The sequence below is a fragment of the Aptenodytes forsteri genome, unplaced genomic scaffold (assembly GCF_000699145.1).
Source record: "Aptenodytes forsteri isolate BGI_AS27 unplaced genomic scaffold, ASM69914v1 Scaffold72, whole genome shotgun sequence".
Classification (NCBI taxonomy): domain Eukaryota; kingdom Metazoa; phylum Chordata; class Aves; order Sphenisciformes; family Spheniscidae; genus Aptenodytes; species Aptenodytes forsteri.
Genome location: NW_008796193.1, coordinates 5138023 through 5159809, shown reverse-complemented (window position 1 = coordinate 5159809; position 21787 = coordinate 5138023). Strand labels below are relative to the sequence as shown.

Below are 21787 nucleotides of genomic sequence, written 5' to 3'. Positions count from 1 at the left end.
CTACTGATTCAAACTTTTCAATTCATTTGAAATCATCACAGAAATTTTCTCTCCAAGAATTACTAGAGAAAACAACTCTTTTTCATACAGAAATGGGATAATCAAAGTTTATATGTATTCTCAGAATTGAGGTATTTATTGTTCCACAGGAGTAAAGAAGTTGGATTGCACTGGAAAGCGTGTTTTATGCATTTCTTGATTAACTCTGGTGCTGGATACCCAAGAAAATGCCACATCCTTCAACTACTTACTCTGAAAGGCGTAAGGAAGAAGATGAGTTTGCTGAGGAAGTTAAGAAACACAAGAGTATACTTAAGTCACATTTTTCTGACAGAGTAGGCATGGAAAGCTCACCTGGGTATACATCTGGGGTGTCTCAGAATCAGGTCTTCAGTATATTGCAGGACGTGCTTGGTAGTTTGCAAGACTGAGCTCTTAGTCATAAAAATATATTTTACATATAAAAATACAGCAGATGGCCTTCTAAAAATCATATCTTAAGTGTTATTCTCTCTCATTATGTTTTATACATTCAGAAACAGACATTTGAGACATACTGTGAACAGTGCAAAAGACTGTTTTATATTTATAAAAACACACATTGCAGTACCTTTAAGAGCCAACTGAAAGAAAAGTCGAGAAAGGTTTCATCCTCAGAGAAATTCTAGTCCAAGTTGAACTTTTGTTTAGCGAGTTGTAAACAAACGTCTTAGAATGCAGAGAATCCTCTCATTTCTTTCCAGCTAAGGTAGTCTCAAACACATCAAGTCCCGCTTTGAAGTAAACCTGAGCTGAATTGATGCTGTTCAGCACCTCTGACAAGGCTGTTTGAATGGTCTCATTTGACTGATGTAGTTTGCAGTGCTCCAGTGCCTCTAGCAGTACTGAAAACTGGCTTGTCCTTTCATCTAGTCTGTAAAGAATATTTCTAAAAGAGAACAATGGAGAATGGTAAACTTTTTACTCAAAACAATTCATCAGAAATCATCAAGAAACCCTGCAAGTATCAGCCACACTTTACAGATGATACATTTTATGCGCAGTAAAGCTGACCCACAGCAAACTGAAAGACAACTGCATATTTATTACAGCTTTGTAAACTGCATCTGTTCATTATCTAGGTGTACATACATCGAAACATTCACAAAATCTGTCAAAGAAATCTCACATTCCTCTTTGACCATTCAAGATTTTATTCAAAATAATGAGCCTAGACCTACCACACCTCTCATGAAGTATTTCATGTCTCAGCTGCATTCCATTTATTCCCCTCTAAAAAAAGTTTGGTTATTACTGTGGACCCTAGGCACGGAATTTTTTTTTTTTCCTATCTGCTCCTGTTATTTATTTCACACTTCAGAGGTGAAATTCTAGCTGCATTGAAGTCAATGGTAAAACTCTCATTGCCTTCAGCAGAGCCTTTATTTCATCAATAATCCTTTGTGGCATCAGAACAAGAGCAACCCATCTTTAATGTCAAATACTTGAGGAAGGAAATAAATGGAACACATAGCTAAACCCTTATGAAACAAAATCTGTGTTTTCCTATAATATCTGCAAGACTTTTTAATGGCTTGTATAAAAACACATGCAAAGGTAATGTCTGATCCCTTGGAAATGTTATCTGTATGAGGTGTTGAAGGCTCAGAATTCAAAGCTAGTCAGTGATTTCAATGAGAGTCTTTGAAGCAGGCTATAAATGTTATCTAAAACCAGGTGTAATCATTATCCTAATTAGAAAAGCATGTAAATATCGCAAATCTCCACGCAGGAGCTCCTTTGATTGTAAACGGAAGTGAGTAAAATTTGAAACAGGAAAGCTACATGTGATTTGGTGCAGGACCTTATCCTTAAATACAAGGCAGGTGTTCAGGGCAGGGGAGAAGTTGTTTCACAGAATGAAACCAGCAAGAAAGCAGGACAACTTACGATACTCCGTTAGTAACCTAATTGCATGACAGAACAGGCCCAGTGGCAACTCCAAATTAGTAATAAAACTGCCGAGCATCTACAAGACAGATGACCACAAAAGTGTATCTTACTATTATACGAGTCATCTAATTGCTGGTCTACAAGGAGGAATGGTAACGAAGTAGCCCAATAAATGACACCACAGAACATCTACAAGCTTCTGCCATGTTTTCCAGTTTGAAAAGATGCTTTGAATGAGGGGCAATGTTTTTCAAAGATATGAAATAACTCCTATCCTCATAACACAATTTTTCAGTCTTTATGTTTTTACCTTCCTGTATTGGGTATACATCCAAACCAGCAATGTGCAATAGGAATGGTAAGCTTTTTATCCCCTGACAGCAATACATCTAGCCATTTCAAGTGTTTTGCAATGCAATACATAGTAGTTTTAAACAGAGGAGGGAAACGATCTAGCCATTTCAAGTGTTTTGCAATGCATAGTAGTTTTAAACAGAGGAGGGAAACAGTTCGAATCCAACACTGCAGTAGAAGGATAGCTTACACAGTTTAAATAGTAGGTCATCACTGACCTAGATCATTTAGACTGAAACAGGTTAGGAGCACTTGCAGGAACAGCTCAGCGGGGACAGCAACCTCCATTCAAGAGGACAGTAACAAGCAGACGTGGCAATAACTTCTTCACCTTGCACTGCGGCAGCCAGAGGAGCACAACTGCCTGCTTCCTCAGTTCTGAGCTGATGCTACTGTTCCTTGAGACTATGATGCAGCTTACACTCAAAGGTGACTAAAGTTATATTGCGGAGTGTCCCTAAAGCGTCTCTGCGATACAGTAAATGAAGACTGTATGTTGAGAACCAGATAAATTCTTGGTTCATTGTTTTTTAAGGATAGGCTGTGCTATGGGAAATACTGTAGTTTTCAAAGCAGGGATTGATTTTGCTCCCTCCGAAACCAATTCAGGGACTCCTACTGAGATCAGTGTGAGCAAAACCAGGCTTTTGAAGAACTCTCCTCTATAGTTCCCATAGTTCACAGGGAGATAGAAGCCTGTTCACAACCCCTCAAAGCCTTTGAACAGCAGGGGCAATGCTAGAGATCATCACATTACTTTCTACTCTCAGGAGGCATGTGACAGCCCTATCTGGTTGCTGGTGGCTGAGAGAGTTTGACTGAGCTGGAATTCTGCTCCAAATGCCTACAATCACTGGCATCTTGATCTATATTAGGATCCCTCTATTCCTTTATTGGGAGTAATGTCAGCTAATAAAAATGTCGTAAGACAATAACCATCAGCACAGCAACACTAACTTAGACTGCTAGAAATCAGACTCTAAAGAGAGGATGACCTGAAGACTGGAACATTTGGGGACTGCTGAGAAAACGGTTGCGGTGAATAGGAACAGATCTTCTCCTATCCCATCTTCAAATGTGCTCTAAACATGGCACACGGGCTAAAAAGATGGTTTACCTTGATATACAAGGATGCTAATACAGTTTAACTCTACTGCTGTGATTTTGGAATCACAGGTGATTCCACCGTAAATCCACAGACAGGTGATCCACAGTAAAAGACAAATATTCCTAGTGCATCCCACCTGACTACAGTACAAATCAGTGCCTAATGAGAAAAGCTTAGTCCTTTGATGAATGAAAGAGACAAGCAGTCTGCTGTCATAATTTAAAAGAATATCTTAACTTTTGTAATAGTAATATGACTTCAGCATAGCTGATTGCATAGTATGACAGAACCTATTTTTTATTTTTATTTATGCAAATAATAATAAGTAACATTATATGGCACCTGTTTTTTCAGATTTTCTGCTAGAAATTCTCACCAGGGTCTTATATTTTCCAATTACTTATCTTTGCTTGGCAAGCCATGCCACCTCTTTGTTGCACAAAATGATTTCTCTCTTTATGCATGTTCATAAAAGTCAATTTATACAATTTTACTTCTTATCTCTGTCCAAGCTTCATCAAATAAAAAAAATGGCTAGTCCAGTTTATTACTTTCAAGCCTTTACAAGTCAGGAAAGTGTTTTCATTAAAGATTACTCATGGACTGAAAAATAAAACCCAGCCATTTCATTGGCAAAAGATATCACTATGTGACCACAACATGCATAATGATACCAAGAGACTTTAATTTATACTGTGAAATTCAATTACTTAAACATTTCTTAATACAAATTGGTTTTGTAGCCTACACCTCTAAAACAACAATTCCAGCCTCTGGCCTAGTTGCTTAAGTATCTACCTTCATCTTTAACTATTTTGATCTTAGAAATGTAATTCACACACTCACCCTGACCCACACAAAACAAAAAAGAGACTCCTAAAGAGAAAAGTGCAATACATTATTGATGACACTAATGAAATTACAACACACATCATCCATCTTAATGGGCTTGTTTCAACGACACGACAGTGACCTGAAAAGTGTAACACTGAAGTAGGAAACTTAATTAATAACTTCAGGCAGTACCATTGAAAGAGGTAAAATGGCTCCAAACAGATGAATCAGCCTTAGTAAACTAAAGCAAAGAAACTATAAAAATGAATTCTAAAAGAACCTCTTCTATAACTTTTGCGAGCCCTTTGCAGGCCTAGGAACATAAGCATTATTGATTGAAATAATGCCTTTAGAGTTTAAAATGCTGGTTTACGTTATCACAAATAAGGATGTAATGTCACCCCCATCAGATCAAAATGAATTTGACAAATTCTTGAATGAGAGATCACACTAAAAATATATTGACTTTAACACAACTTCAAACTATTTTGGAGATTATATTAGAACAACTGGACAGTACAAGATAAAACTAGATTACTACATTGTTCTTGTCCTGAAACAAGATTTTTCAGCTTACAAGAAAAGTTTGTGTGTGGGTAATGTACAACACAAGCTGAATCATTCAGGTAGAATCATAGAATCATTGAGGTTGGAAAAGACCTCTAAGATCATCGAGTCCAACCGTAACTATTTGTAAGTCCAGGTACTTACAAATAGCCTCCTATCTAAGAGCTTACATTTGAGATTTTGAGAAGTAATTATTAAATCATTAGGACATGATGCCAAGTATACAGTCCCACATAAAATGAGTGCAGGCTTTCCCTGTGGAATCACATTAGAATTGTTTACAGATAAATGCTATGGGCACCCTCTGTCTATTCCAGTTATAACACAATGTGCTGTGACTAGAGCTGCTTCAGGATCCTCACAAATTCAATTTTATAAATCCCTGAATTATTTTTTCTTGTACTGTCCAAGAAAAAAAGCGCACCAGAACAGGGATTCTATCATTTCCCTTTTCTATGCATTTCCCTTTTTCTTAAAAATGTTCAGTTTTGAATGCACTTTTCTTACATCTAGGAGTTTGTTTTCATTCATGTTTGTAAAATATAAAATGTTATTAACTTGGCAAATAAATAAATGCATTCTAATAATAGTGCTTCCATGTTGGGACTTCCAGTTCCACAGGGTGTTTATTTATTGTAGGACATAAAAATATTACCAATTCTTCCCTGGAAACTGCATGAGCTGATTTATACTAGTTCATTTACACTAGTTTGTACCTCAGAAAATTTTACGGTGAAGGTACACAGAAAGCTTCCCTTCTTCCTCTGGGTCCCTTATCCTTTTGATCTCCAACAGTGCTTCTCCTTTCCTCTCTTTTTATTTTTTAAACTTTTTTGACACCCACATACAGTTATTTTATCTTATTTTATTTCACAGCACTATTGTGGCAGAAGGTTTATAATTATAAAATTAGAGCTGCTAGCCATGTAAGACTAACTTTTATCAGGACAAAATTTATGTAGTGGTGAATTGTCATTACATGTTATTATAGCTGATCCAGAGGAAATGGATTTCTTCAATGCTCATTTCTTGCTGGGTCCAACAGTGGAAGTCACTGGCTCTGGGGTCGTGTGATCGAACACCATGCATGTGACCAGGGAAGATGGGGATATGGCAGCCAACCTTTTAGGGCAACTTAGCTGTAAATACCACTCTATTCCTTCACTGTCCTAAGTTCCCACAAACTCAGCATGTCATATTTAAGGATTCTTTATTTGTAATGTGTTGTTCCTAACTTTTGTTTGCTACACATCCCATCCTTTTTCAAGAGCCATCAACTGCCTTCACTTAGTGCTCTCATTTATAGGACTGCAAACTGTTCTACTGGTATATATTACAGAAGGTGATGTATTTAAATCGTGTACACTCAAAGGTGAAAGTCTGCCAGAAAGATAGGTATTTGCATGGTATCAGCAGTTGACAAGCTACAGGTAATCTAGACATCAAACCTAAATAAAGTCTAACCAACTGAAAGGCATTTCAAAGGCATTGTTATGTGACAGTGGTAAACCAGATAAATTCTGTCCCTGCCAGATGGAAATTTATCTTGCATAAGAGACAGGAGTTAGGAGACCTCTAATTGAGTGAATTATGGCAAACGGAGGTTATGTAAGTATGCATTTTAAAAAATCCTGTTGGGACATGGGACTACAAGGAGGTAATTATTCCAAGTCTGAATTCATTTCTGAGAGGCCAATTTAGAATAGGGCTTGTTAAAAAAATAAATTCTGATTTTGGCAGCTCTGTGAAGTGTCTTGAGGCTTGGTTTGGCTTGACCACCTGCCAAACAAACAAAGGAAAAAGAGAAGCCAAACTGGAATGATAGCTGGTTACAAGATATATAATATTTCCCTACAATTATCTTTGATTACAGTACTTTTTTAAAGGTAATGAATGCATTGTCGTAAACCACTAATCTCTTATTGGATTATCACTAAAGCCTAACCCTAACGCTAGCAGAAGTTTCAGCTTGATGCACCCTGCCAGCCTTGACAAAGATCTCTTTGTCAAGGCCTTTAGTGCACTAATACGTCTTACTGTCCCTGACCAGCCTCACCTGGGGCCACTACCCACACCCCCTGCTCACAGGCCCAGGAGCTCCATTTCACCTAAGCCCTGGGTCCTCAGTCCCAGCCTGAGCTACATCGTAGGCGTGCCTGTCTCCAGCTCTGTTGCTGCCATGCAGCCAGTTGATCCAGACCCCCAATCTGTAGACTACTTCCCGGCTTGGCTTGCCTCACCATGGGCTTGCCTGATGACCAAAGGCTCTTGGCTGAACCTGACTGCCACTCCCAGGCCTCCCATGCTTGCATCGCTTGGGCGCTATAGGCCTGGTTGGAGAGGCCACTGCCCTGCTGGCCACGGTATCGTGCTTGGCTCCCCATCCTTTAGGGAGCAGACAGCTCTCACAAGCCCCGACAACCTTCATCTGAACAGGTAGGTGACCCTATCAGACTTGACTCTATAAACACCCATCCTAACCTTACCTACAGACCTTCCCACCTTTAAACCTATCCTGGTTTTTGTTACTAGATTCCAATTTGCATGTACGAGCATTCAGAATCCTAAAGAGAAAGTGAAAGATCTATTAAAGAAATCAAGCTGAGTAAAGGTTGTTTGGGGAATTTTTTATGACCAAAACTCAACATTCACAGAAAACATTCACTTTCACTTTCTGTTCTGAAACATGAAAGAAAATTATTCTTTTGATAGTTGATTAATTACTGTCAACAGAAATGACTGAGATAAAATAAAGCTAACTGAATGTTAATCTTGATTTTCTGATAATAGGACAATGCTCTGTGACGGCTCGGAAAAGATTTCAAATGGGATACTGTATCTATGACAACCTGTAGCTAAACTTTTTCACTTTCATTAAATAAACAGTAATTACATCATTTCTTCCTCTAATTTTTTGTATGTTGTGGCTTATGATAGCAAAACAGCTTCTAGTATCATCTAAAATAACCATGAACAAATGGAAGCTGGAAGCCTGATGCGAGTTGCTAATCATAAGAGGACTGATGTTCCGGAACTGCCTCAAATAAGAATAATGGAGCTAAGAAGTCTGACTAGTTTAAAGACTGAGTTTGAGTAAAATCAGGCTTCGATAAAATACCTGTTTGCAAGGGCTGAACATCAACATTACCTTGCACTCACAGTTTTTCCCGTGTTGAAAATTTGCTGAGTTAGGAAACTTATTTCTTTCTTACTTTGGAGTAAATAAGATCAGTAAGTAAGAAGAATCAATTCTACAGCTTCAACAGTACAGAATGACCTCACAGAACAGACATGGAAAGAAAAAGAAAAACTAGGATGCATTTGTTCTTCAGAAGTTGCAAGCAATTATTTATCACTGCTAAAGAGCAGTCCTCTAATTAATTAGGCATGATTTTCTCTAGGGTTTTATAGAAATTAATTAAGTGACTTTATCTAGGAATTCCTGAAGAAGCCACAGAACACACTATCAGACTCTTTGCCATAGAGCTCTCAAACCCTATATGCAGCTGATGAGAGAATGATATATACTCCACAGAAATGTAAAAATTCCTTGAAAATCCTTCAATATTTTTTCTGTAATTTCTTAGAACAAGGACTTGCATCTATACTTAAGAATGATGATGCATTAAACAAAATTAATGTAACTGTATTTTAAATCGTTATTTGCTGGCAGCAACTGGTATGAAATATACTTTGTTAAATTGCAAATAATGTAGCTGTTGGTAACAAATGTAGGCATGTTGCTCTTTGATTGATTTATGCTGCACTTGCTTTTCAAATGAAAGAAACATGCTTATGCTGAATAATTTGGAGGAAACTATTTTTCTTTTAAGGATGTCTCAGTCTGAAATATTCAAATTCAAAGCAGATGTGCTGCTATTTTGAAGGACTTGAGGGAAGTGAATTAATAAAATTATTTCCAAATGGCTCACAGCTGATGTTCTGAAGGCTTCATAGGGATTTTTATTTAGAAATCATGTAAAACATCCGATTCCTAAGGAGGAATACCATTTCTAAACAGAGCAGCAAGCAGTGTCCAGTGTTTGATGCAGTAAATTGGCTTGACCTTGATCTCCAGTTCTGATCCTGACTAGGTTTATCATCTTAAGTAACTCCACACCATGAGACGTGAGACCATTATCATCCTAGCCAGAGAGGTCATTATCATAAGAGTTAACTATGGATAAAAAATTAATTATGTCATAATATGTTCTTTAAAGAAATGCCTAAAGTTATATTTTTATTACCTTCAATGGCATGCATACACACAAAATTAACACTTTTTTTATCCCAGTTAAGGCAATTTTCTTTTTAATGATCTCACCACCAAATTTCTAAGCCCTATTGCCTTGGTAATATGTTAGTGGGCAGAGTATTACATATTCACTATTTTTCCAATGAATTCCACTTATTTTTGTACTATATTCGAGAAACGTTCCTGGCTAATATTTCAAACATACATGAGTGGTTGTTATCTGTCATTTTTTATCCCAGTTAAGGCAATTTTCTTTTTAATGATCTCACCACCAAATTTCTAAGCCCTATTGCCTTGGTAATATGTTAGTGGGCAGAGTATTACATATTCACTATTTTTCCAATGAATTCCACTTATTTTTGTACTATATTCGAGAAACGTTCCTGGCTAATATTTCAAACATACATGAGTGGTTGTTATCTGTCATGACCAAAAATGTGGAGCCATATATTTCTTGGATCTAAAAAATGTTATCGAACCTACTGTCTATAAGAAAAATGAAATAACGTATAAAATATTAAGTTTCTGTCGTATTTAATAAATTCAAAATCTAATACTTTATATAACTTTCTGGGATCATAGGCTATTTTTCTCTGTAACCAAATATTCTTGGCCTATTTAGCACCATAAGCACAGACCTGAGTGAGATCTGCCAGCAAGGGAAATTGAATGGAAACTGTATCCTAATCAGAAGACTTGCTAGGCGTTGGCATGGCATGATAGCTCTGCACTGAGCTCACTGAATAGCCCTCAGTGAAAGGATTTTTACAGTTAGCAGAACAACTGCTGTGAAATGGGCTAAAACATCTAATAAGGCCACCTATTCAAATAAATGTCATTATACAAAAAACCCAGGTTCTTTGCAAGGTCAAGACCATGCACATTCGTGGAAAGCATGAGGAATTGTATGTCCTGGATGAAGTCTTGTCTTAAGGACCATCAACACTGTGTTAAATTACAATATACATAATAGTATTTACTGTATCAAAAACATAATGGGTCTGATGCATACTACAGACAGAACTCTATAAGTGTACAAATCATTCTAATTAAAAGGATGGAAAAAAATTCATGAGGAGTACATACAGGAAAAATAAATTAAGGTGTGAATACCCAGGTTTACCATTCATATCAGGGAAGTGAGAAAGCTGGTTTCCAGCCATGACACAATCCCTAATTATAGTGGTTTTCTGCTTTTGCAGGTGTAATGAAAAGATTGTCATGTTCCCTGTTTAAATAAGCTTTAAAGTCAACCACAATTACATCTCTGCAGATGGCTAATTCAGTAGTATTTATGCAGCAAATGCTTTTTAAATAGTAAAAATTTACAAGACAGTCATTACATCATGGTCATTACATGTACCGGTGATTCCAAAGGAAAACCCATTTGAATTGCCACTCAGATGGATCAGATGTTTTGAGTATGAGTTACACTCACTTTATTGCATCTTCTCAGTATCAAGAAAGGGCATAATTCAGCATGATTATCAGTCATGAGAAAAATAATAACCATAGCAGGAATTTGTAAGAGCATTATCAAACTAGTAATTGCTACTGATGTATACTAGGATAAATGTGCTGCTCCACACATGGATGAATGTTAAAGAGTCAATATCCCAGCGGATGAAATTCTATCTATCTGGCCTAGAGAATAAATAACCACAGCGCTGTTCAATCACCCCCAGAGGGGCTGGGAGGACTGGGTCAGAACCCTTCCCAAAGTTGCCCAGTGCACAGAGAATGCTCATGCTGCTAGAATATTGTTCCTACAGGTCCATCATGAATTAAACAGTTCCTACACTTTCCTAACTCTACCTGTTCTGGGGAGCTGCACTGGTGGCAAAAGGTATCCTGGGGAAAGCTTCTTGCGCTATTCAGAGTTACAGCTTAGTTTCAATACTACATTATGTTGATCCACTGAATGAGCAGATTCATGACTGTATCTTCTTCCCAGTCCCTCAAATCCCATTTTGAGTATCTGCACCATCTGAGTGAATAGGAAGTGATCTTAATTATGTCTGGCTTCTGGTAGCTGCTCAAGAGAGAAGAAAGTTCCTTTTTTCCTCCCACCCATGCTATACCCCCACGTAACAGTTGGGTACAATGTATAAAAGGAATACAGTGAATAAAATACTTTCAGTCCACCTTATATCAAGGTTGTTACTCCAGATTCTGCTAGTGAGATGGATGTATCAATTTGACTCAAATTATGATTTTAAACTGAAATTAGTGTGCCAAACATGTTATTGCATTTTTTAAAAGACAGCAATAGCTATGTACGTGCTCTTAGAATCTGATGTTCAGGATTTGATTGGAAATATTTCTTAGTTTGTACCAACCTAGTTAAATTCACATCATTGCTTGTCATGCCATTAACTAAGTAGTTTTTCTCTGGTTTTAGTATTAGAAAAAATAATTAGAATTTAAGTTAAGAATTAGTTAAGAATTGCAATTATATTCTTATAAATGATTTTCTAATCAGCGGTGACTTGCAGAGATGACTCAGTCTATTCAGTTTTATGATAAAAACCACTTTTGACTATGCTGTAAAAACTCTGGATACCAACTCATGATTGTCACCACTGTTATAAATCCTAGTCACCAGACACATGACATCTATTTAGAGAAGCATATAAACCAAGAACCTAATCCTTTCATTCAACGTCTGCTACCAAAGACTGGGAGGAAAATCATCTTCCAAGTAAGCATTAACTAAAGATTTACCAAGCACTGCACAGCATCTCAGATCATCTGACAGCACCTAGCTGCCACTGTTCACCTTTCTCAGGAAACTTCTTTTTGCCTCCCCACATTCTTGGGAAGAACAGAAAACCAGCCTTGGAATAGTTCCTGTGATTTTTTTGCCATGAGTAGTTCTTGAAGTGAGCTACAATGAAGCAAATCTTACTGAAACTGTGTGTCACTTCTGTCCTGAATATTTGAGTTCGTCATCTCTAACGTACACTTGCATTAACTACAATCAGACTGCACAAACACTGTAGAGTTTGAAGGAAGAAGGTAGAAGAAAATGGGAAGACATTTTAGGTGTAAAAAAATACATTCGGACAATTGTGTATCAGAGAGAAGGGAGCTGAACAAGAACTGCAGAGCCAAGAAACACTGGTGAAGGATTAGAAAGTGAAACAAGTAATACCACTAATCATAACTCCATTTATAAGATGTGGAACAATTACAGAAAAAAAGAGAAGCACATTTTGAAAGAGACAAGTTATTAGGGTGAAAAGTCAGATGCAAAATCACTGCTGTGCAATTAAGATGAAAATTCTGACTGAATGGCAAAATCTGAGGTACACTGTTCTAAAACCAGTACACAATTCTCTCCTTCTCCCCCAACATCATTCTAGTATTGTATTTACAAATTGAACATGGCAGATATCCCACACTAAGGATCATCAGCACCATATCAAATCACTCTCTGCTCCACATAATACAATGCAGAAAAAACCCAATATTCCATGTGTTTGGTTCAGGTCAGTCAAAAATGTCTCAAGCGTTACAACAAAGTATACAGGCATATTTTCTACTTGAAGCCACAAATGAAGAGTTCAAAATGAAAAAACTAATCTGCAAAGAGTCTATGCAATGAGACAGAATTACTGTCTCCTGTAGAAACTCTGGGCTAGGGGTTTTTTTTTCAGATGACATTGCACTACATGTTTACCCATGTCACTGTTTAAGATTAGCAGGATATTTGAATCTTTAATGCTTGTTCTCTGCAAATCCAATGAGCAGCTTGTTTACACATGGAGATTTAAGAAGGACTTTAATTTTCCTACTAAACATATCTCTAGAAACTAGAGTCTTAGGGCATGTGAATTTTGACACCTGAGAATCTGCTGCAGTTTATCAGCAAAACAGAAATAAATACAATAGACTCTGTACAGATGTCAGGAATGTATATAACAAATCTCAATCTGAAAGGAAAACATTTGTTCTGGTGAACGACAAACACTTGAGTGGCATGAGATTAGCAGAGATGCAAATTACCTTTTTGTGTGGTGCTAAAAGCATCTTTTGATTGTTCTTTCATTTCATTATGGCAAATTCAGGGTGCCCAATATATCATTACTTATAGCAAGTATTTTATGCAGTGCATTATAACGTACTGATTTGTTGTAATTTTTTAGCCTGATGAAGTGTTAATGTCACACCTGGGTGTCCATGATAAAAAGGAGCAAAAGGAAGAAGTTTAACTTGCACAAATGAGCAATAAAAACTGCTGAAGGTCTTTCTTGAAAACACAGATTGTTTTCGAAATCATTACTTTTCACCTACTTGTTACTCAATTACATCTACTAGACATAGCAATGGCCCTTGCATTATAACGTACTGATTTGTTGTAATTTTTTAGCCTGATGAAGTGTTAATGTCACACCTGGGTGTCCATGATAAAAAGGAGCAAAAGGAAGAAGTTTAACTTGCACAAATGAGCAATAAAAACTGCTGAAGGTCTTTCTTGAAAACACAGATTGTTTTCGAAATCATTACTTTTCACCTACTTGTTACTCAATTACATCTACTAGACATAGCACAATGGCCCTTGCAACAACTCCATAAATAGTGGTGACAGATGCATACAGCCTTAATGGACAGGATAACTTGGCAAGCAAAGTTGAAACTCTTAAATGAAAGATTTTACACAAGTTGACTTTGATTCTTTTAAAAAACTGTTAAAAGAACTGTCAGTCAGGACATAACTGATCCTTAAGCAATGGCCCATTAAGAATAAAAAACCACCTAACTGGAGCAGAAATGACAGCCTGAGCCCTTGTGTGCCTTTTTTGGAGTTTACTTTTAAAGACTGAAGATACAAACTCTGTTTTTAGCAACTCATTTAGATTTGGAAGTCTTGGTGGGAGCATCACAGGGTATTCTAGGAAACCCTGCATCCTTACTACTGGATCCATCTCGTATCAACAGCATCCATCAAATATGAAGATTATGTTGAGTTCTAGACATGGACCTGAAGAAATCAAACCCTTTCAGAAAGAGAGGACATCTTATTGCGCTGAGCGTCCTCTGCCTGACACTCCATGAAGTTTTCTTGATTATCTCATTTCTTTGCAATATTATGATTCGTTGTTCCTATGCCACTGAAGTGCTACGCTTTTCAACAAAAAGACACAAGCTCTCTGTGTGAATACCCAAGGAGTCTACACATAGACTTGACAGATACATTAGGCTGACAGGTTGTCAGAGGCTGTGGTGATCAGCAAATATAAGAAATATAAAAAATATACAAAGAACGGGGGGAATGGTCTTACTCAGTGTAAGCACACATAAGATTTGAGCTCAATATTTACAAACACCAGGAAGATACATGCTGTCTTGTTATCCATGGTATTACTGGTGTCAGTGTTTCGGTAGGTATTTTTGTAGAGGGAAAAGGATGCAAAAGCATGACAGTACACTTTTAGAATCTAAGAGTTTTAAGGATTAGCTGATGCACAAAAGACAAAGATGTTCAGGAAAGAGACAAAGAGGAGACACATCACTCAGCATGGATGCATTTGCCCGATTACCTAACTTACAAACATTCATTTACAGAAATTAATTTTGTTCTTCCTCAGAAGCCATGTAAAGATTTGGTTAATCAGTATCAGAACAGGTGTCAGCGAGTACTTCCTTGACTTTATCAGACAAGCTGCTTTCACTGTTGGGAAATCGCCCTTTGTCTTTGCTTCCATTGATGTTTATTTATGGCTGAAGCACCCTTTGTTTAGAATACAGAGATAAAGCATCTTCTCCTGTCCCTAGCAGGCAACTACACATGCTTTACTGAATGCTGATGAGGGTAAGAATTTGGGTTTTTCTTAGTATATATCAGTATCTACAGAATCATCTTCTATCTCTGCTGAGGCTGACCATCTCATTGAGAGGACAATATGCTTGAGATCATCTTTTTTTTTTTTTCCCCCCTGTCTACACACATTGCCTAAAGTAACGGAACCTCTGTTCTTACCTTAGCTTCGTACATGCCACTGCAGTGTAATCTATGGTTATTGGTATTAGTAGCAAAATATGATCATCAGAAAACATACAGAAATGTTCAGCGCAAGTATACATTGTAAGAGTGGAAAGTGAGAAATGGCTAGAGGAAAGAAACAAACAAATTTCTACTGATTATTCCATTAAAATAATGACAAAATATAAATCAGAAATTTATCAATATTATGATTATGTTATGAGAAGCAAAGGCAGATAAATGAAAAATACCAATAGCTATCCTATTTTGTTCCTAAACATTTATTTTGAAAATAGAAAGTCTACCCGGGGTTACCACTGGGAATCACAGCAATTCTTCAGGTACAATAAAACTCAGAGATTTTGTCCTAACCCCAAATCAAGCCCCAGGGCAACACTTGCAAAGCAGGGTAATATTTCTCAACCTATTATTTTTCATTCTGCCTAAATTTCTGGATAAGACTAAAATACCCTGATGAAAGCGGTACTTGTATATTTCCAGCTCAGCTGGAAAGAGAGTATCATGGGGAAAGTATGCCATTGTCAAATTTTCAGTTCAATATCATCAAGTTCATGTAAGAATGACAGTAATCTGAACTACAGTGTTTACTGTATTGAACAACCTGCCAATGTCAATCATCATTACTTAAATTTAATCAGGATTTCCTAATATAATTATAAAAAAATAAAATAATTTGAATTCTGTTAGTAACTTTGAGCAGTTTTATTGCTCATTATAGATGAATAATGCATCAATTATGCCCAAATTTTGCCCTATGACATTGACTGGAATGAGGCATCTTTTTTTTTAAGTACATATATATAGTAAGAGACTATAGCTATGGCAATGAGTGTACAAACCACACAAAAAAAGATATAGAAAAGATGTATTAGTTCCCCTGTAGTGGACAAACACAAGTAGGTTGCAACCCACCTGCTGCAATAAAGCAAAAAATCCACCTTTCTTTTTAATTCAAGTTCTAGAAAAGAAAACATAGCCAGAGAGCTGTGAATTAGGACAAATGCAAGCCTAAAAATGATGCCTAAACTTCAGCAAATTTGTCAAGTACTTTGATTGAGGTTGAGAATATGAGTCCAAATGGGTATACAGGAAGCAATCATTTTTTCATGAAGAATACGTGCTTTACTGTGCACACAAATTCTTCCTTCAGAAGGCTGTAAATTACAGTATTTATGGAATCTTAATGATCTAAACACAGTTGGAGCCTGAAGGTCAAGGCTGCAAACTGCATCCTAAATTTCTGTTTAGAGATGAAGCATAGTATTTATTGCTGCACTGCTTGCGCTGCTATAGTCAAAGGGCTGCCAGCATTTCCATTATAAACCACTATTTCAGGGGTTTGTAACTTGCCCATCAATCTTCCAACTGGGATGAAACATGGCATACAAGGTCCTGGCTGTGAAACTGATTTTTTTGTTTGTTTTCTTTACCAAATTACAAAAAGAAAAGCTTAAAGTTATACAAGCAAAAAAAAAAAGTACATCGGGTTTTTCAAGTACTTCTAGTGTTCCTGTGGTACAATTATAGCTTCAGAACACAAAATAGATTCATATAACTGCATCAATTAATAGAAGGACTTTCAATCCCTAAGAAGTGAAAAATAACCCAAATAAAGACACATTGTTAGGTGCTTTTTTTGGAAAGAAACTGTACTGCAGATTTTTAATGTCAGGAAAGGAAACAGAAATCTATTATCACTGTCCTCAATTCTGTTTGCATTAAAGGTAAATCTACACTACAATTACACACCTTGGCACAGTACAAAGAATGCATTCTTTTTAAATAAGTATCTAAATGATGATACATAAGGTGTACTTTATTGTTTTACACTCCAGATGATGTTAGGTAAAATAGTTCAGAGTAAAGTAAAATCCAGTGTTTTCCCACAAACTCTAAAGTAACCTTATTGTCTACTGTTAAATCTTGTATCAAATGTAATTAAATCAAGAGGGGAAAAATTACAAAGTTTTCACTTCCACACTATCTACTTTGCCAGTGTGAATACCGCGCTCTGTGCCAAAGTACTGCTGAGAGCAGGAAGGTGAAAAATTTAATTCACATTATACCTGCATATCTAGCAATTACATCTTGATGAATAACAAACTTAATACTGCAAGCACTGCAAGAATTTAAATATTAGAAGACCTCAAAACCCCCTGTTATTGGAATCCTAACTTTTGGTATAATTTATTTTTGCAAATAAAGAACTGGGCCAGATTCAACAATGTGCCTTTGCAATGCAACGCTGACACATTACATTATGTTAAGCAGTTTTATGGCTCCTTTGCAACACCATACCAGTTCAGTCAAGAAAGACAGCAGTGCTAACCCTGGAATATTAGACTTTATTTAATCACATTTTGGGTTATTTCTTTATATTATAAATCCAGTCACAGCAGGAATAAAGTAAATTAGCCCCTCCCCAATTATCATTGTTATATTTTCTTTATTATAGCTGTAGGGATTTTATTTACTGTCACTCTTGAGTTCACCACAACTACCTTTCTTTTTTTTTTCTTTTGGTTTTGTTAAAAGATGACTGCATTTGTTTTATGCCATTCCTAATGCTTGGAATAATCTCTTCCTCCTGATGCTGTAGCTTTCTGCTTTTCTTCCAAAGTCTACCTCTAACATCTCTCTATTTTGTGCCCACTTAAAACAATCACTTGCACAAGACATTTGACAAATTTTCCCATCAACTGCAACACAGTACCATTTTATTACTTTAGTTAGTTCTGGTTGCAAGTATATTTATATTCCTAAATAACATAGATGCCTCATTCACTTCTGTGTCCTGGCCCCTGTCTGTCTCCTGTGTATGTATGTCAGCATACTCTCTTTTGAGTATGCCAACCAGTTTCCCCTAAAGTAAAATCTGGGTATGGCTTTAGGGACAGTTTTACTTGGGGAAGTCCCTAATGGGCAGTACGGATGAGCCATTGGCTATCTTCAGCTGCAGAGTCCTTCAAAATAATCCCAATAGGGCTGGTGAAGTCAAACAACCCACATATGCCCTCACTCTATAGCCCAGGGCATTCAAAACATATCCTTGGGGTCAAGCTATAAACACTACATTGATGGGCTGCAATACAGTGCTTCAGACAGTTTGTGCTGAAGCACATGCACACACTTTATTACTTCTCCTAAACAGCCAGAGGGCCAGGCATTACTCAGGGCAGGCTTGGCCAATTCTTACTTTGCAAACTTTTTTTAAGCTACTGATTGCCATAAGTTTTTTTTGGTAGAGGAATCTATAATGAAAGTTATAGACCTGTAGACTTCTTTCTTAGAAAGTGAAAGATGGAGTGATTATGACATCTTAAAATCAACCTGGGTAGTGCAGCTGAATACATATTGGAGAATAATTCTAACTAGAGACAAGATGTTATGAATGGTGACTGACTAAGGCCCCCTCATTCACTCCACTGTACTGCCTTTGACTGGTTGAAATGTACCCAAGAACAACGCTATATAATTAAATATGTTAAATAATGCTACACAGTATCTCGTATAATTCTGAATCTTCAATGAACTGTAGAAAGTTTTAAATAAAATATAGGTGGAGCTTGTCAAGCAGTATTAGACTTCAAAATATTTTCTTCTTCTGAAAGCTTACTGTACCGTCTAACACAAGTATCTGTCACGCTGCCTGAGTTGCCATCACACCATACATCTTGTTAGCAGTGATGTCATGACAGAAATGCTACAGTGTTGCATTCTAATGACCTCTTGTATTGTAATGAATTAAAGTTTTCTGCAGAAAGGATGAGATGGGAAAAACCAGCTTTAATCTTGGATACTCACTGAGATTTTTTTTAAAAGAGCATGACAGTTTTGAAAAGCAAGCAATGCGAGATTACCATTTTAGCTCAAATGAAGAACATGTTGAACACCATACCTGTAAAGTCCTGGAGGAGCTCGATGAACCAGGAAGCTTTTCTCCAAGCTTTGTAGCACATCATTGAGCATCCTGACTCTGATAGGAGCTCGCTCCTTGGGGTCATTAGCTGGGCGCATTTCATCTGATTGGAACAATTCTGCAGTGTCCCTCAGACGTGATGCCACTGCAAGCAACTGAGGAATGTCTACTTCATCACCTAGGAACAGTAAGAGAAAGGCAGTTGCCAGTGATTCAGAGAACATCACTTCTTACTCTTGCTTAGAAGTCAAAATTAAGAGTCCAATTAAAACCTGAGCCTCTTTTCCCTTGTGAGAATTATGTAATGGATCAAGGAAAGCCATAGAACATTGTGCATAAGCTCTGATCTATTTTTCAAAGAAGATCAATTTGGGCTGTGGTCTTTTAAAACCTAATAAGCTATGAGGAACGATTTTGGGGTACAGCTTGAAATCTACCATTGGAAAAATAAGCATGCAGGAAGCAATGGTTATAAATCAGTAACTGTAACGTCCTTCTGAGACAGAATTTATTCAACGTCATTTGATGCTACTGCTCTGAAGTTTGAAAGCTTGTGCTTAGATTCCACAATGACTGCTGTATAGAAAATCATAATATGCAGAATTTAATTGAATTTTGTTCAACATTTTAGAATCCTAGAGGTTAACAACAGTTGCAGAGGGGATGTCAAATTGTTCCTCTTAATCACTTAAATCGTATGTCAATGAGCCAACTAACACTTTAACTGATATCCAAATGTATATTCTAATCCAGTCGATATTTTCAAAACTTTTTAAACTTGGAGTGTTAACTGTTACTTTGTTTGCAATCCTACACAGACAGCAAAAAAATAAAAGCCCACAGCACTTTGGAGCACACCATGATTTCGATATTTCCCTGTTAATAGTCCAGAAAGAAGAATATGATACATGAATGGGAGCATTGTGAATGTGCAGTCTATCCCCACCTGCAGTGCAGGTGAAAAGCATGCCCTTCTTTCCCAGTGCACGCATAAACTTCGTTAATTTTTACAAGCACATGGAGAGAGAACGCAGAGTCTGAACCTGATATAAAGTCAAAAGTAACATCAGTCAGCAAAAACATATCCAGTGTGCAGAAATGATCTTTAAGGCCAAGATTCACTTTGCCTATTAAGGACAAGGAAATCAACTATCCTTAGATCTTTTAAATGACGATTTAATCAAAACAAACCATTCAGCTTTAGAAGCTGTCTCACCTTTAGTTGAATGTACAAACCTCAGTGAGTTCAGTATCCTAGTGCCTGAAATGACTAACCCAACAAGGTGGTTCAAGACACAAGTTAAATGAATACTAATGTCCCTTGTCTAAGAGATATATGGAGACATCAGAAATAGTAAATGGAGAACATCAACCCATTTCTCAAACTATTTATGGATGGAGTCTGAAAGGTGAGCATATAACAGGAATGGAAAAGCAAATAGGTACAACTAAGAAATTCAAGGACATGCCCGAATATGACATATTCTCCCTCTCACACGGAAAAAGTGATTTGCTATTGGATACATTTCAGCAAAGGGAAAGGAGTTCATAGATGCCCATGCACTCCTGTCATTCAGCTGACTAATGCATTCCAATCTAGCAAAACATGAAATGATCCAAAATACATGGAGAGACAGATGCTGGTGTGAGAGAAACTGTCAGCTTTCCTGAGTTATCAAGATGAATTTCAACAATGAACAGAAGCTCCCTGTGGGAACGGGAGTGAGAGAAGATGGTTTATGTCTGTCTTGGGACAAGGTAGCTTTGTCAATGGCTCTTGCCCAATCCATCTTTCCCTAATTAGAATGGATAACAGGCACGGTAGTACCTTGATGTAAAGGGTTGCTATCTTTCTGATTGAGTCTGGAGTAATTTAAAGTCTGATTAAGTTAGGCTGATGCCTCAGAAAAATATTCTCCAAGCACATAAACTTGGTACATTTGGGATATTTTGCAAAATATCAGTATCTTCAATTTTCAAATCTCAGGCAAACATCCTGTGCAGCTGAAGAACTTGAGATTTCCATGCGTATAATCCAGGCACTGTGGATACCTTACCCTGGGACTTGTGTCAGTATGGAAAGGTTTAAATTCACCCTGTTAGAAAGAATCCTTTGGTTTCAGCAAAGCACTTCATATTCCAAGTAACATACAACATTTATAATTTTTATTCTGAATATTACATAAACAATTGTCAGCTATGCCTTTTCAATAGGGAAGGTGAGATAAAGGGAAAACATATCATTCTATATTTGGAAATGAAGCCAAACAGACCACCCTTTTAAACATAAAAATCCTGTGAATGCTCTCACTCCTTCACAGCATGCATTTTGCCCCTAAACCAACGACATTTTACTTCACAGTCATGAGTAAAAAGCACCGTTTACCTCACACTCGAAACCAGCACTCACTATGAAACAAACACCCAGGCCCTTTTTTAATACTTCAGTACAAAACCTGCAAGTGTCTATGACTAGTGCTACCACAGAGAACTAAGAGACTTCAGAGGAAGCAGTCAACGACCTGCTACGCCACCTGGACGCTCACAAGCCTATGGGGCTGGATGGGATCCACCCAAGAGTGCTGAGGGAGCTGGCGGAGGTGCTCGCCAAGCCGCTCTCCATCATTTATCAGCAGTCCTGGTTAACGGGGGAGGTCCCGGACGACTGGAGGCTTGCCAATGTGACGCCCATCTACAAGAAGGGCCGGAAGGAGGATCCGGGGAACTACAGGCCTGTCAGCCTGACCTCGGTGCCGGGGAAGATTATGGAGCGGTTCATCTTGAGGGCGCTCACAAGGCATGAGCGGGACA

At 37.3% G+C, this 21787-nt stretch overlaps 1 protein-coding gene across 1 annotated transcript in view; it reads right to left on the bottom strand.

Annotated features, from left to right (window-relative positions):
- Window positions 1-729: 729 nt before the first annotated feature.
- NAALADL2 (N-acetylated alpha-linked acidic dipeptidase like 2) overlaps window positions 730-21787 on the bottom strand; it is a 310350-nt gene continuing 289292 nt past the window's right edge. The window contains exons 13-14 of the mRNA XM_009288028.2: window positions 18956-19154; window positions 730-928 (exon numbers count right to left, since the gene is read on the bottom strand). Of these exons, the coding sequence (XP_009286303.2) occupies window positions 730-928; window positions 18956-19154 (398 nt within the window). The remainder of the gene's footprint in view (window positions 929-18955; window positions 19155-21787) is intronic.